The sequence below is a fragment of the Bos taurus genome, chromosome 5 (genome assembly GCF_002263795.3).
Source record: "Bos taurus isolate L1 Dominette 01449 registration number 42190680 breed Hereford chromosome 5, ARS-UCD2.0, whole genome shotgun sequence".
Classification (NCBI taxonomy): domain Eukaryota; kingdom Metazoa; phylum Chordata; class Mammalia; order Artiodactyla; family Bovidae; genus Bos; species Bos taurus.
The window spans coordinates 80,242,499-80,259,642 of NC_037332.1; the positions used below are offsets into that span (position 1 = coordinate 80,242,499).

Below are 17,144 nucleotides of genomic sequence, written 5' to 3' on the forward strand. Positions count from 1 at the left end.
TAGTGAGGGTTGGGGGTGAAGGCATGTCCACTAGAGGGGAGTGTATGCGTACATATGGCTGATTCACGTCATTGTACAGCAGACTCTAACACATTGGAAAACAGTTATACACCAATGAAAAAAAGAAGAAAAAAGGTTAAAAAAAACCTTTCTTTTCAAAAAAAAGAACTTACAGAAATGTCGCTATGAGGAAGAACTCATCAGTGAATTTTAAAGTAACTTTAAACTCATCAAAGTAAATTTATAGCTGGTCTGTCCTCATGTCACAGTATTTGCCTTAAATTTATTTATCTATGCTTTTTGTCATCCAACCCATCCAACCCAGCCTATGCATTTAGCACTGTTTATTAAAGCATAACTGAAGAAATTAATTCAGTTATACTGCTTTGGTGCTCTTGAATTATTATTAAGATTTTTATATGTAGATAGACTTGAAGTTATTTAATGATGTTGAAACTGCCTTAGTCTGGTTTGGTTAAGAGTAAGTCACTTTAGATATCATAATAAAAGTCTTAAATTTCACATTACTGAAGAAAGGTATCATAGGATAGTAAGTTAAGAGCTTTTGGAATCAGACTGTCTGGATTTAAATGCCACCTCTGCCCCTTCCTAACTACTTGATCTTCAGGAAGTTCCTCAACCTGTCTATGCTTTAGTTTCTTCTTACACAAAATGGGGATGTTATCAGTGTTTACCTGGTAGAGTTGCAGTAGCAATTAAATAAGTTAATATTCATAAAATACTCATAGCAGTGCCTGGTACAGAGAGAATTTGTTAAATAAATTAATAATGAAATATATCAGAAAAATATGCCACTATAACGGTATTTACTATAACTTTTTTCTATGTGAAGAACTGATAAAACAATATTTCTCATAAGATTCACATTTCATTTGGTAAAATCTATAGTACATCGGTTGCTATTTCTAATCTCCTGTGATTAACTTTTGTTAATGAATATAGTACAACTGTTCATTTTAAGTGTTTTTTGTCAAAGTAGATGATAGTTCTTTTTCTTTTAATTAGATCTTTTAAAATGAAGTGAAATATTTGTGATATTTCCAAGTAGATAGAGTTTTATCTATCTACTTTGGTGAGTACAGAGGGAGATTTTATTTGACTTTCTGGCACAGATTGTGAACTCTCAAGATCTAAGAAATTAGGCTGTTTTTTTGTTATTTTAATTGGACTACAGAATGGATACCGTTTTTAATTATGAGGGGACTACTTTCAAATTTGTGTTGTGAAACTTATGCTTACTTTCATCATTTATCATGTCTGTGACACTGCTATTTGTAACAAGGTAAAAGTTTTGTGTCTTTGTGTAATTTTGACAGATACATTTAGTGAGAAATGTCTTTAATACTGAAGAAATAACATGCTTTCTCAATAATGCAAATGTTTGTGTTCATTAAATCTTCATTTTTAAGTTGTTTTAGAAAAAAATTTATAATATTTTAAGAAAAATGGTTTACAGTATTCATTCATATGGCAATCACATTAGGGTATTCTTTGCTAATTTTAATCCCAGTGTCCTGCTGTTTACCTTTTAAAAATTATTTTAATTCTTTCTTTTTTGTTGGTTTCTCAGTTTCTCTAATAGCATTTACCACTATGGCTTTATTAACTATAATGGAATTTTCAGTATATCAAGATACATGGATGAAGTATGAATATGAAGTAGACAAGGATTTTTCTAGGTAAGTGTTTTTAGTTTTTGAAATGCCTTTAGATTTAAATTGTTCTGAAAATAACATGTTTTAATTTTTATACATAGTTTATTTTAATTCTGAAGAAATAGTCCTGAAAAATTCTCATTATGCATTAGGTAAAATATTTTAGAATCATTTGAATACTGGTTAAATTTTAAAAGAGAGGTTCTCTGATTGTTTATACATTTGTTTAAAAAGGTTAGGAGAACAGAATGTATTTTTCCTTAGAAGTTGAAAAGATGAAAATTGTTTGATGTTTTGAGACTGTTTACTCTTTAGATTGTGAAATATCTTACTGATCTGTGTGAGCTGGAAAACAAATTATGGTAACATTGTTTATACTTAAAGCTTGATTGTTGTAAATTATGTATAAACTATATTTTAAGGTAAACATCAGTTTTAAACCTTTGAAAATAATAGTATCTTAATTAGGAAATAAAACATGCTTTATTCATATCATTTGGATTTTTTAATTGATTGAAGATAACAGGTTTATAACATATAGGTTGCATTAGATAGCAGGAAACATTTACTTATTAATTTCAGTCCCAGATCTGCCAGTTACTTTGTGTGTGACTTTCGAGAACTGACTAAATCTATATCTGCATGTGCTCCAGTTTTCTTTTCTGTAAAATGGGGATAATATTTATACTACTTTGCTCTTCAGATCAATGAGAATTCAATCAGCCAACATTTGTTAATAGGTCCTGTGCAACCCTGGGCAAGTCATATAGCTGGCTTCTTTTGGGCCTTAGTTTCGTGATCTGTAATGTCAATATTATTCTTAATGCCATTAGTTTTTAAGGAGTTTGTTGCTTTTCTTATTTATTTATTAATTTTTTTAGCCCCAATGAAACACTTTTTATTCTTTACAAATGAAGTCATGTAGTTCACCTCAAGTGTAGTGGGGATGTCCAGAAGCCTGTCCACTTGGCTTCATTTTCCTGTTCCTATAAAATCTCGTGAGCCTAAACTCCGTGGTTATTTGAGTACAGTTTGAACTTTAGACAACTTTAAGACTACATGAAATTCTAAAAATCCATACTCTATGTTGAAACCAGATGAAAATTATTAGGGTGAAAAAAAGTTTTGATAGAAAGCACAGGACAGACAGGACTGATACTGATTGTACTCATTCTGTTATTCTTGGTGCTGAAGTCTTTTTGAAAATTTGATTTGAACTGATCATTTGAAAATAAGGCATTGATTTTTAAAAGGCCATGCAAAACTTTTTAAGAATCAGATTTCTTTTTTTCTAGTAATTTCGGTACATTTATTTTGAGTCACACAGACCTAATTTCCAGTATGCTACATCAGTGGTTATCTGGTCTTAAGCTAGGCATTTATTTATACTTCTGTAAACACCATTGCTTATCTGTAGAACTGAAGCTGTCCATTTTATAGGTCCATGATAAAGAATAAAGATTGTGGTATTTGTAGCATATCAGGCATAATGCTGTATGTATGGTATTTATTTGATAAGGGAAGAAAGACTTTCAATTCCTACCTTTTGATTTTGAAAGTTTTGCATTCTTTAGTCACATAGTCTATAAAAGATTTATGTAAACAGAGGTTAATACTTTTTTCTGAGTTGCTTAGAGTTCTTAGTTGTAAACTTGTCATTAAATTAAAGGATACTGTGCTAAAAACTTGTAAGTCAGAATGGCTTTTGGAATAATTACAAAATAGAATTTTTACTTTTGAAGAGCCTTTGTTTTGGCCATATGAAATGCTGTACAAGTTGTAATTGACATATTCTGTATGAAGTCCAAGTTTTTCATAGATCAGTTGATTTTTATTGCTCATGTTTTGCTGATCAATTATTAGATTATAATGTTTCCTTTTCATTTTTTAGCAAATTGAGGATCAATATAGATATTACTGTTGCCATGAAGTGTCAGTGTAAGTACATCTTTAACTTGATGAATGCATATATAAATTATGGTTAAATAATTGCTGCTGTTGCTAAGTCGCTTCAGTCATGTCCGACTCTGTGCAACCCCATAGATGGCAGCCCACCAGGCTCCCCCATCCCTGGGATTCTCCAGCCAAGAATACTGGAGTGGGTTGCTGTTTCCTTCTCCAATGCATGAAAGTGAAAAGTGAAAGTGAAGTCGCTCAGTCATGTCTGACTCTTAGCAACCCCATGGACTGCAGCCTACCAGGCTCCTCCATCCATGGGATTTTCCAGGCAAGAGTCCTGGAGTGGGTTGCCATTGCCTCCTCTAAATAATTGCTAATAAAAAGTAAAAAATACTGGCTGTTTTAACTTTATTTTCCCTTTATGATATTGTAAAATACTGTTGTAGTGTTATTTAAGAATGCAAATAAGAATGTTTTTCTCCACAGCTTGTATTTTTTAAATTTCTTCTCCATGAAGGGATTTAACTTTTACATTAGTATGATTAAACTGAAAGAAAATTGAAGGTAAATTTGATAAATCAAAGTTCTAGTTTAGGTGTGTCCTGTTTGGAGGTATTTCTTATTTGGTGTACCAGTTTTTACACCCACCTTCTGCAAACATTGTCTATCACTGTTTCAATTTACAACCCTTTACTTTTGCACACAGATTCAAATCTTTTAAGTTAATGGTGGTACCGTTTTCTGTTTTCTTCACTGGCTTCACTTAATTATACTGGTAGAAGTGAAAAAATGTTTTTATTCCAGATAGATACTGTTTGAATCAGTATTGCTCTCAGAAATGAGGATGCTTTTTCATCTTAAATTGTATGGTAAAATACTGCTTGAAAAGTAGAGACCAAGAATTCAGTAATTCAGACAGAACTTTTTAAAGTTGTGAACTCATTATATCCAATGTGAATCTCATTATATCCAAATTAATTTCTAAAAGATTTCATCTAAATCTGTTTCCCTTTTCCATTTATATTTTTTTATGTTAGTGGTTTTAAGATAAATATTTTGTATCTAAACTATTGAGTTAGTGTTAATACTGAATTATCATATTTTGCTTTATTATAGATGTTTGAATACCATTAAAATTTTACCCTTTTCAAAATAAATTTTCCCTATTTGTTGACTATTTAAATGTCATCAGTAGCTTTGCCTTAAGATTTTTTTAATCTCTAAAAATAATTCTTGTCATTAATATTTTGTCAGGCAGCCATTTAATACTGTGATTAGTTTATTGCCAGTTTTTGCAAAGCTCTTCAGTTCAGTTAAGTTTATACTATTTTTACTGTGAGATTCCAAGTCATCTTTCTTACTGAGTAAAAAGTAGAAAAAGCATTATTAATTTTTGGAGTTATTTCCACCAAAACTATATAATACTACTGTTTTAACTTGAATAAATAAGCAGTATAGGAAAGTGATCCCACATACTTGTGAGTTTTCTATTATTCATCTTAATTTGTTAGTGTACATCACATAAAGTTTGGTTCTGAGCATAAAATATAAAACTTCTAATTTTTTTTTATGCAGATGTTGGAGCAGATGTATTGGATTTAGCAGAAACAATGGTTGCATCTGCAGATGGTCTAGTTTATGAACCAGTAAGTTTGATTCACATATCGTTTTCAGTTGTATGCTTTGAGGAATTTTCCCCTTGAAAACAGTTTTGATATTTGCTTTTAGTTTTGTCTGAGCTAGTTTTTAAAATATACATTTTCTTAATACAGAAGTCACGTATGACAATGTAAATCAGCTATACTTCAATAAAAAATAAAACAAGGAAATAAAAGTGATACATATCATTTGTAAACATTTAGGGGAAGAAAAAAGTTATATTTGATACTAAAGCCTTGAGATAACTATTGTTAGCATTCTGGATATGCCTCTATAACAATAACCTTGTACTTGTTTTATATTTTTTGTTAATTCTTCCTAACAGTTTGCTTATCTCTCTTATACAGTTGCTAGAGTGATGACATTCCTTTTTTTCCGATGATTTAGAAATTCTGTGTTCTATTTGTATTCTTCTTTTACCAAATTTAAGCCCTTAAAAATGTCTGAGCTATATGTCTCGTGTAATGAAGAATGAAGCAGTACCTAGGAGGAGAATTTTATATGCAACACCGCCATTTCCCAGACGCAGTGAAATACTGACATTGTCTTATCGTTTTCATCGCACAAGTTGTGTGTAATAAAATTAATTTATCAGAAGACACCAGCACATTACAGGGGCAGGTAATAAACAGGTCCTGATCAGAACTAGGCCTAAAGAAGCTTTAGAGAAGGACGTACAGAACTCCCAGCTAGTTTGCCTGCGGGCTGCTCTGTTGGCTTTGTGGTACTTACGTTTACTTATGCATTCTTGAGTTGTTTGTTTACCATTGACAGTTGTGAACTCTCTAGAAACAAAATCGGAAAGTGAAGACTAAAGGTGATGGAGGATTAGAAGTAACTGAATGTGTGGAGGAGAAAAAGGAAGCCCTTAGGTTAGTTTTGATTACCAAGTTATTTTTAGTTTATAACAATAAAATGTATTTATGTCTTTTCATACACACTTTTTAAATAAAATTTTGTAAAGAAAAAGTAACTTTTGTTAGTGCCACTCTGAATCTCTCTACTTCCTAACTCCTCTACTCCACTCAAAAAATTGGTATCACAGTAATTTTTAATGAGGTTAGTTACCTTACAAAGTCAGGTACTGTGTTACTGCATACTGTTATCTGGAAGTTTAGATGGTGATTATTGTCAGGCACGTTCACATTTGCATTACATTTCATACTATTTTAGGAATAGTTCTTCAACTTTCACTGAGTTTTACTGCTTTTATTTTTAGTCTTCTTTGTTTCTTTATTTTTATCATTTTTTAAGGGACTTTTTGTGACTTATTTATCACAGAAAGAATATTGGGATGGACATGTACACTCTGCTATATTTAAAATAGATAAACAACAAGATCCTACCCTATAATACAGGGAGCTCTACTCAACATTATGTGGCAGCCTGGTTGGGAGGGAGTTTGGGGGAGAATGGATACATGTATATGTATGGCTGAGTCAGTTTGCTGTCCACCTGAAACTGTCAGAACATTGTTAATCGGCTATAGTCCAGTATAAAATAATTTTCTTAAAAAGAATATGTGGATTATGTTTTGTGACAGACTGCCATTCTGTCATTCCGTTCTTCATACATGTTGGCTTAGGATAGAATTCTTGCTTTATGATACTTTGCACTCAAAACTTTGTAGACATTCCTTTATTGCCTTCTGGCACAATATTTTTTTCCTTGTAGGGAGTGTATTTATCTACTTACATGCTTTCTTTCCTTTGCTTTTAAAATTCAAATATTTATCCTATATATATATCCAAATGTAGATCGCCTTTAGTTGTTTTTGGCTTCTGGTGGTATTAGTGATCTGGATTTTTAAGTGTTTTTTGGTTGTTGGTTTGCTTTAAAGATGTTCAGAGTAATACTTTTGTTTCTGCTTTTAAAGATTCTTATCAAATGATGTTGACTTTCCTGGAGTGGTTCTCAATATTTTATCAACTCCTGCATAAGATGTATATTTGGAACTCTACCTCTGACTTCTGGATCAGTCTTTTTTTTCAATGCCTTCATTATGTTTTAAAATTCAGTGATTATACTTCCCACCTCTAATATATTGCAGATCACTCTATTTTTTTCTATCTTCATGATGTTAAATCTCATTGAGAGATAATTAGAAAAACTTTTCTTCTTATTTTTAGAAATGGTATCATAGAGGAAAGTTAGGCCTTGGGCCTCAGATTGACCACATCCTTCAAATTAATGAATCTTTTTTGTCTGTTTTCTTGTTCTTCTTTTGGATGGGAAAATACATGGCCAAATAACTGACTGAGAGTTGAAGTAGACTGTTACGTCAGTTCCCATTTCCTCCTCACCTCCACTTTTTTTTTCCCCAGACCTAAATGAAACAAGAAGGATATATAGTTTAGGTATGCTATGTTTCTTCTAAGTAAAATTAAAGCTTCAGATGTTTTTGAAAAGAAACGAAGAAGTCACACTGGATTCAGGATGGCAGAGTGCTTCACTGCTGCTGCTGCTAAGTCGCTTCAGTCGTGTCTGACTCTGTGTGACCCCATAGACGGCAGCCACCAGTCTCCCCCGTCCCTGGGATTCTCCAGGCAAGAACACTGGAGTGGGTGAGGGCGCTAGTATTTCTTTTCCATGTTTATTTTTTGATAGGTTCAATTTAGCTAAGGTAATTCCTGTTTTGTTTAACTGGTGTGACTGTCCTCATTAGCAGGCAGCTGTGGCAGTAATTTTGCTTAATTTATATTACTGTCCAGGTCACATATAAGCTGGGACTAATACTGCTGTGGAATGCAGTCTGTGGCATTGATCAAATTATTAAAAGTGTTCTTAGGATGGACGCTGTCTCTTCCTCAAGTGTGTTACTGTCTTTTATCACCTGTTTTCCTTGTTACTGTGAATTGGCAGTTTAATTGCTGCTTACATGAACTTTTCTTGTCTCATGAAATTAATTATGTGTTGGGCTGTTTTCTCAATTTAGTCTCCCTTGTATGCTGGCTTGCATAAGTTTTTAAAAAATTCCAGCAGGTGGATGCTGATTTAAAATAATTCAAAACAGTGATATAGTTTGTGTCCTCATTTTTCTGTTTCTTTGAACATTGTGAGGATTTGAGGAAATATCATCTTGAGTTTATCCTCTGAAATTTATTTATGCTATTTTCTAGCAGTCTCTCCATATTCTGAGTGTCTGGCATTCTTCACGTTTATTAAGTCTCTGATTTTTTTTTTTTAATGTATATTTTTTCTGGATAGCTTGTCTCTCTAGCTAGATGCTAAACTCCTGAGAAGAAATTGCTTGACTTTTTCTTTTTTTCTAGCTCACAAAATGTAAAGCATAACGCATTACAGAACTGGGGCAAGATCATTGATTATTCCATTGTAACAATTTATTCCATTTCTTTCAATCATTTGTAAATAGGAAAGTTTTATTTTAACTGTCATATAATAAAAGTCATGTCTTAGTCATAAAGCTGCTGCTGCTGCTGCTGCTAAGTCACTTCAATCGTGTCTGACTCTGACACCGTAGACAGCAGCCCACCAGGCTCCCCTGTCCCTGGGATTCTCCAGGCAAGAGCACTGGAGTGGGTTGCCATTTCCTTCTCCAATGCATGAAAGTGAAAAGTGAAAGGGAAGACGCTCAGTCATATCCGACTTTTAGTGACCCCATGGACTGCAGCCTACCAGGCTCCTCCGTCCATGGGATTGTCCAGGAGAGAGTACTGGAGTGGGGTGCCATTGCCTTCTCCAAGTCATAAAGCTAGAAACTTTAAAATATGTATACTTCTTATATGTATACTTAAAAATTGTATACTTTTTATCAGTAATTTTTAAAATGTTTAACAATGTTTTTGATAAGTATTCACTCCCTTGTCCTAATTTATATTAAAGTATTTGAGGATTATTATTAATGTAAAATTATTTGAGATAACTTTTACTTGTTTTTAAATTTTCACTCATTCTTTTAATATGCAGTCTGAATATAAAAATTCTAATAATTTTATAAATTTCTAAACCATGATCACATTATGCTATGTGATAGCTATTATTTATTTAAAGAAAAGAACCATTTTTAGGGATGTGAGAAAGTGAGAAATCAGAGAATTGGGCTTATACACTGACCCTTACTACCTGTGATTTTGAAAAAAAGTTTTTAACCTTTTGAGTTCTTTTTTATATATAAAAGAATAATAACAAACTCACAAGATTGTTATGAAGATTGAGATGTTAATTTAAGTAGCATGTGGCCTAGCCCAAAGCCACTCTGTGGTTCCTTACCTGCTGTGTTAATCTGTTTTGTGTTACCTGCTGTGTTAATATGTTGAGCAGTTTGGGGATACCAAAGGAAAAATGGCATAGTCCCTGCTATCAACAGTTTTATTCACAGAGTAACTGGGGAGCAGGTGTATGTAGCCTTGTGTGTTGGCCTTGGTGTGTTTTTTAGATGTGAGCATTTTCTCTGTGTGCCATGGTATGAAAAGGTTGCAGGAGGAGTAACCAAAGTAATTTCATTGTAATCAGAAAGAGGGGGGCAATTTAACCTGGAACAAATGGTGTATAGAATTTAGACCGACTTTAGGGTCACAATTACAGGAGAGGAAGTCTCCAGGTTAACATAGTTAAATAACCAAAGGCACAGAATTAGAGCTGTTTGATGGAATGAGTGGTTAAGACCAAGAATTTGTAGAGAGTAGTATATTTAGGGCATGTTATGGGCGGCATCATTAATAATAATCATGAGTTAGAATGTAGAATTAATATGCCTAGTTATGAATTGTCTTTATAAATATCAAAGGTGGACTTGCTGTTTGAAAATTAAATTATGAGTATTGCCACAAATTATGGGTATTGCCACAAACCATGAGAAGCTTGCCTTTTTCCTTCTGAGTCTACAAAATAACAAAATTTGTCTTTGAATTGATGAATATAGTGCCTAGATAACATTTCTTGAATTATTCTTTTTTGGTTAATACATTTGGGAATTACAGTATTACAGACATTGTTTAGCTTGTTTCAAAACTTGTTGATTTTATCTTGGTAAAATACCATGACAGAAACATAGGCTTTGGATGCTTGAATACTATACTTAAGCTGTATGAGTTTTTCATTTCTTCTTCTTTTTTAAATGCTTAAGTTTCTTGCTGGCATCATTTAAATGATTTTAAGCCGTAAATTATCATTTTGTATATGTGATAGATTGCATTGTATCCATTCCTATAAATGTAGGTTTCTATAACAGGAAAATATTTGCAGTTAGTAAAATTTCTGTGTACTACTTTTGAGTATAAGTATCATATATTTAAATTTATTAGTTTGACTTATGGAAGATTAAATGTAAATTATGAATACTTGTTTTTAACGGCACTATAAATTTGTTCCTTGCTCAAAGAAAATTGTTTTAAATTATAATATTAAAGCTGGGAGAAATTGACAGTTCTAGTGATTATGTTTTGTTTTATTTCAGGCAATATTTGATCTTTCACCACAGCAAAGAGAGTGGCAGAGGTAATAAGTAAACAAAGTATTGTGGTTCATAGAAATCTAGATCTTGCTTTGCTTATTTTGTCTACTGTGAATTATGTATAGATTCCTCTAGGCATTTGTTTGAATGAAATATTAACAGAATACAGTATATAATACAGTCTTTTCAATTTCAAGTTTTATCAAATCTTTGGAATGTCATATCTTTTCTCTAATCCACTTTGAACCATAAATACATTTTATTTTACATTTAAAATTGTATTATCTATTTAAATATTTTTAAAAGCATATGTGATCAAATTTGAATACAAAGGATATTAAGTGAAAATAGAAGCCTCCTTATCATTCTCTAAACCTAGTACCACTGACGAGTGCTAATAACCAGTTTTCTGTATGTGGCTGTATTTGCTTATGTTACTTTTTTCCTAATACAAATGGGGTCATTCTATACATCTATTTTATAACTTGCTTTTTCCAACCTAACCTTATATTTTGGACATCTTCCCACTTAAGTATATACAGTGGTATATTTTATTGACAAACTATAATAGTTTTTGGATACTTATTGATGGGTATTTAGATTGCTTACAGGTTGCTAATATCAATGCTCAGTGAAAAGTCTTGAATCTAATTTCTCATGTGAATATATGTATATATTCCTTATGTACTTGTGTGAATATATGTATATAAAATTTCTAGAAATGAAATTTCTCTTTTAGATAATATTTAATGTTTTGATAAGTTGTCACACAAGGAAAAAACATTTGTAATGATGAGGCAGTTGTTAATTAAACTTATTGTGGTAATCATTTCACATTATGTATGTTTATACCTTAATCTTATACAATGTTATATGCCAGTTATATCTCAGTAAGATTGGTAAAAGATTTTGATTGATAATGCCAAATAGTTTGATTTATACTCCACAACTATGTGAGGGTACTTGTTTCTTTTAACCTCACCAACAGTGGGTATAATCAGACGTTTTTAAAAAAATGTTTGCCATTTTGATGGGTGAAAACTGATAATGCACTTTTAAATTAGCATTTCTTTATAAATAAGCTGAATATCTTTGAATTTTTTTTTCCCATTTGTATCTTTGTATGTAACTCCTTGTTCATGCCATATGCCAATTTTGCTTGGTCATTGGGTTTCTTCTTACTACTGTTAAAAGAGTTCTTTGTATATTAAAGAAATTACTTTTTTATGGTAAATGGTTGCTGCATCCCATCTCTGTCCTTTCTTTTTGGTTTCTAGGCTGTGTCTTGTGTTTAAAAAGGCATTAACTAATTTAAGATTATTAAAAAATAAATTTTTTTACTCATCCTTTTCTGTCTTTCTAGTCCCTAAGTATTGGTTCATTTCAAATGCCTTTTTCTTTTAAAAACACTTTCATTGTTTGGAGAGATTAAAAAAAATTTTTTTTTTTACGTATAACTAAATCACTTTACAGTACACCTGGAACTAACATAACATTGTAAATCAACTTCTGATATAAAGTAAAAAAGAATTAAATTATAATACCATTATTGCACCTTAACAAACTAACAATAAATGTTTTATATCATCATATTACGATTTAGTATCCAAACTTCCCCCAATTGTCCTTTAAATTTTACATCATTTGTTTGACTCAGGATCCAAACTGCATCATTGAATTGGTTAATGATGCTTCCATTTTTTTAATGGACAGATTCTCCCACCATATCTTCTTCCCTTTTGCAGTTTTTTTGTTTAGGAAATTGAATCATTTGTCCTGTAGAAGTTACACAGTTTGGGTTTTGCTGATTGTATTCCTAGGTTATTACTATACAAGCTCCTCAGGACTGTGTGTTTCTTGTAAATTAGTAGTTCTAGAGGTTTGGTCAGATTCACGTTTGATTTTGTGCCAAGAATACATTATGGGTGATGCAGTGGCCTTCCATCAAAAAACACGTAATGTTTCTTGATCTGTCCCTTTGAGAAGTGAGCAGCCTGTAATAATCATAGTCCAGATCCACACATTTTGTTAGAGGTTACAAAATGGTAATATTCTAAACCTACCAGTAGTTTTCATTTTTTAACTGAAAATGTTTCTATAAAGAGAAACCTTCATCATGATGTACACTCTACATAGGAAAAGAAAGATAACAGATTCTTCCCCTTTTACAGCCAACTTTCGAAATACTCTAATCACCAAAGGTGACAAGTGGGTTTTGTTGTTCTTGTTACTATCTTTGGCATATAGTTGAAACAAATTAGTTGAACAAAATAACTTAATGTTTTGGTGTCTCTGGGCTTCTAGACCTTTTAGTAGAGAGCTGTCCAGGAATGAAATGTATTACTTTATTCTAGAAATGTTAAAAGTTATAAGTCTGCTTTCATGTGGAATTTTATTCAGTGTTCAAAACTAGTAATAAGTGAGAGACAACACTGTGTTTTTACTGTTAAAATTATAAATATGCTCCAGCGTGCAGTTTTCTATTTTCCATCATAGTGCACTTTTTCATATCCCTTCATCTATGGAATATTAGCTCGGGTTTTTACTGGCCTATTTGAGGCTCACAACACACACACACACACACACACACACATGGTTTGTTGTCATCAAGCTCTTTTCCCACTGCCCAAGCACTAAAATTTGAACTCTGGAAATATATGACATACAAAAATATGAAGGTTTCAATTTCTGCTAGCATTAGATATAAAGTTTTTGAGTCTCTGTACATACATATATCTAAAGATGAAATCTGACCTCTTGAAGCTTCCTAAATTATTTGTGTTCTGCTTCCAAACAAGTATTTGTGAATGGACTACAGATGCCTAAGGCCTAACAACCTTAATAATGTGCATACCAAAATGTTCTTTTCCTACAGAATTTGCTAAAAGATATTTAAGTTTTCTTTGATTTGTTCTGCTTTCTTAAATATTCAGGATCCCAACTAATCTTTTTCATCTCTCACTTGCCCTTCTAGAAAATGTTTATTATTATATCATGATAGTATGTAAAATATATTCTGATTTATATTTGCTTCTTCAGGTGTTTGTTTATAATTTTTCAAAATTATTTATGTATGTTTATATATGTTTAAAAACTTTTTATGAGTATTTTTAGTTTCACACCAAATTTGAGTGAAAACTATAGAGTTCCCAAATATCCCCTGTCCCTTCATATGCATGGCCTCCACCATTATCAGTATCCTGCACCAGAGTGGTACATTTCTTCCAGTTTATGCACCAATATGAATATATCCTTATTGCCCAGAGTCTGAAGTTTACATTAGAGTTCTTAGAGTCTTAGAGATGTACATTCTGAGTTTTAACAGATACCTAATGACATATACCCACCATTATAGTATATGTATTTTTGCTGCCCTGAAAATCCTGTTTTGTCTGTTCATCCTTCCTTCCCCTCTGGGTTATAAATTTTGTACTAGCTGAGTTTGAGTTCTAATATAGATGACTTTGGATGTTAGTTATATAAAGGTATAGAGTTAAAGTAGGTGAAATAGGATTATATCTAAAGATACAAAGTTATTGTTAAAAATGGTAGAAATAGAAGTAATACTTTTATTCTTGGTCTTGTTGTTCAGAATAAGTAGTTTCATGAATTTAGTTTAAAAAAATGTCTTCAAGCAACTCTGTTTTATTTTGGCTAAGTATATTTAAAAAGAAAATCTAAGCATGAGTTCTCAAATGTATACTAAGCTCTCTATAATCCTATATCTTATATGCTGATACTTTTTTTAAAAATTATAGGTAGAATGTAATATTTTGTTTAGAATGGTCATGTCATAGAATAAAGTTCAGGTTACTTCGGGAAAGGCAGATACTAGGTGATGTTAAATTTCACTGTGGCCTAATTTGTACTGAGAATTGGAAGCTCATGTTGTAGATTTATACCCCAGTCATCTCCACTTTTTAGTTCAGTTGCTCACTTGCGTCTGACTCTTTGCGGCCCACAACTGAAGCATGCCAGGCTGCTTCCCTGTCTATCACCAACTCCTGGAGCTTGCTCAGATTCATGTCCTTTGAGTCAGTGATGCCATCCAAACTTGTCCCCTTCTCCTGCCTTCAGTCTTTCCCACAATCATGGTCTTTCCAGTCAGTCAGTTCTTCGCAACAGGTGGCCACAGTATTGGAGCTTCAGCTTCAGCATCAGTCCTTCCAATGAATATTAGGACTGATTTCCTTTAGGATTGACTAGTGCGATCTCCTGGCAGTCCAAGGGACTCTCAAGAGTCTTCTCCAATGCCACAGTTCAAAAGCATCAATTCTTTGATGCTCAGCTTTCTTTATACTCCAACTTTCACATCCATACATGACTGCTGGAAAAACCATAGCTTGGAATAAACAGATGTTTGTCAGTAAAGTAATGTCTCTCTTTTTCAATATGCTGTCTAGGTAGGTCATAGCTTTTCTTCCAAGGAGCAAGCGTCTTCTAATTTCATGGTTGGAGTCATCATCTGCAGTGATTTTGGAGCCCAAGGAAAGAAAGTCTGTCACTGTTTCCATTGTTTCCTCATCTATTTGCCATGAAGTGATGGGACTGGATGCCATGATCTTAGTTTTCTGAATGTTGAATTTTAAGCCAACTTTTTCACTCTCCTCTTTCACTTTCATCAAGAGGCTCTTCAGTTCCTCTGCTTTCTGCCACAAGCATGGTTTCATCTGCATATCTGAGGCTATTGATATTTCTCCCAGGAATCTTGATTCTAGCTTGTGCTTCATCCAGCCCAGAATTTTGCATGATATGCTCTGCATGTAAGTTAAATAAGCAAGGTAACAGTATACAGCCATGACGTATTCCTTCCCCAAATTTGAACCAGTGCGTTGTTCCATGTCCAGTTCTAACTATTGTATTGCTTCTTGACCTGCATACAGATTTCTCAGGTGGCAGGTCAGGTGGTCTGTTATTCCCATCTCTTGAAGAATTTTCCACAGTTTGTTGTGATCCGCATAGTCAAAGGCTTTAGCATAGTCAATAAAGCAGAAGCAGATGTTCTTCTGAAATTCTCTTGCTTTTTCTATGGTCCAGTGCATGTTGGCAATTTGATCTCTGGTTCCTCTGCCTTTTCTAAACTTGAACATCTGAAAGTTCTCGGTACATGTACTATTGAGACTGAACTTGGAGAAATTTGAGCATTACTTTACTAGCATGTGACATGAGTGCAATTGTGCGGTAGTTTGAACATTCTTTTGCATTACCTTTCTTTGGATTGGAATGAAAACTGACCTTTTCAGTCCTGTGGCCATTTCTGAGTTTTCCAAATTTGTTTGCATATTGAGTGAAACATTTTCACAGCATCATCTTTTAGGATTTGAAATAGCTCAACTGGAATTCCATCACCTCCACTAGCTTTGTAGTGATGCTTTCTAAGGCCCACTTGCCTTCGCACTCCAGGATGTCTGGCTCTAGGTGAATGATCACACCATCATGGTTTTCTGGGTCATGAAGATCTTTTTTGTATAGTTCTTTGTGTTCTTGCCACCTCTTCTTAATATCTTCTGCCTCTGTTAGATTTCTGCCCTTTATTGTGCTCATCTTTGCATGAAATGTTCCCTTGGTATCTCTAATTATCTTGAAGAGATCTCCTGTCTTTCCCGTTCTATTGTTTTCCTCTATTTCTTTGCATTGATCACTTAGGAAAGCATTCCTCTCTCTCCTTGCTGTTCTTTGGAACTCTGCATTCAGATGGATATATGTTTTCTTTTCTCTTTTTGCCTTTCGCTTCTCTTCTTTGCTCAGCTATTTGTAAGGCCTCATCAGACAACCATTTTGCCCTTTTGCATTTCTTTTTCTTGGGGATGGTTTTGATCACCATCTCCTGTACAATGTTCTCTATCCAGAGTTCTTCAGGCACTCTGCCTATCAGATCTAATCTCTTGAATCTATTTGTCACTTCCACTGTTCGTTGCTCATTCATGTCCGACTCTTTGTGACCCCACGGGCTGTAGCCCACCAGGCTCCTCAGTCCATGGGATTCTCCAGGCAAGAATACTGGAGTGGGTTGCCATGCCCTTCTCCAGGGAATATTCCCGACCCAGGTATTGAACCTTTGTCTCCTGCATTGCTGGCAGATTCTTTACCATCTGAGCCACAAATGAAGCCCCCAAGTCTGTTATTTGACCCTGTATTTGTCCTGTTCTTTTTATCTATAACACTTGATTCAGTATCTGACAAAAGCTAATAATTTTGTGATTGCTGCATATGTGCATGAAGAATGAATTTAGATATTCAGATGAACAGAAAGTCTTTCTCGGTGGCCCTCATTCCACCTGTGATGGACATATAAACAGGATCCACACGCTCATTATTTGTAGAAATAGACAGGATTAGGGACCCCAGCTTTTAGACCTCTAGCCACACTATCTCTCTTTTCTTACTTTCCAGGAAATGACCAAAGAATACTTGGAATTTTATTTTAGAATAAGTTTCTGTAATAATAAATATATGACTTAGCTAAGTCAACTAGCCATTGTTATTTTTCAAATACT

General features: G+C 33.3%; 1 protein-coding gene across 1 annotated transcript in view; it reads left to right on the forward strand.

Annotated features, from left to right (window-relative positions):
- The window catches only part of ERGIC2 (ERGIC and golgi 2), a 43,295-nt gene that overhangs the window by 10,177 nt on the left and 15,974 nt on the right, over positions 1–17,144 (forward strand). Inside the window, exons 3-6 of the mRNA NM_001075563.1 lie at positions 1,592–1,700; positions 3,568–3,614; positions 5,151–5,221; positions 10,651–10,691. Of these exons, the coding sequence (NP_001069031.1) occupies positions 1,592–1,700; positions 3,568–3,614; positions 5,151–5,221; positions 10,651–10,691 (268 nt within the window). The remainder of the gene's footprint in view (positions 1–1,591; positions 1,701–3,567; positions 3,615–5,150; positions 5,222–10,650; positions 10,692–17,144) is intronic.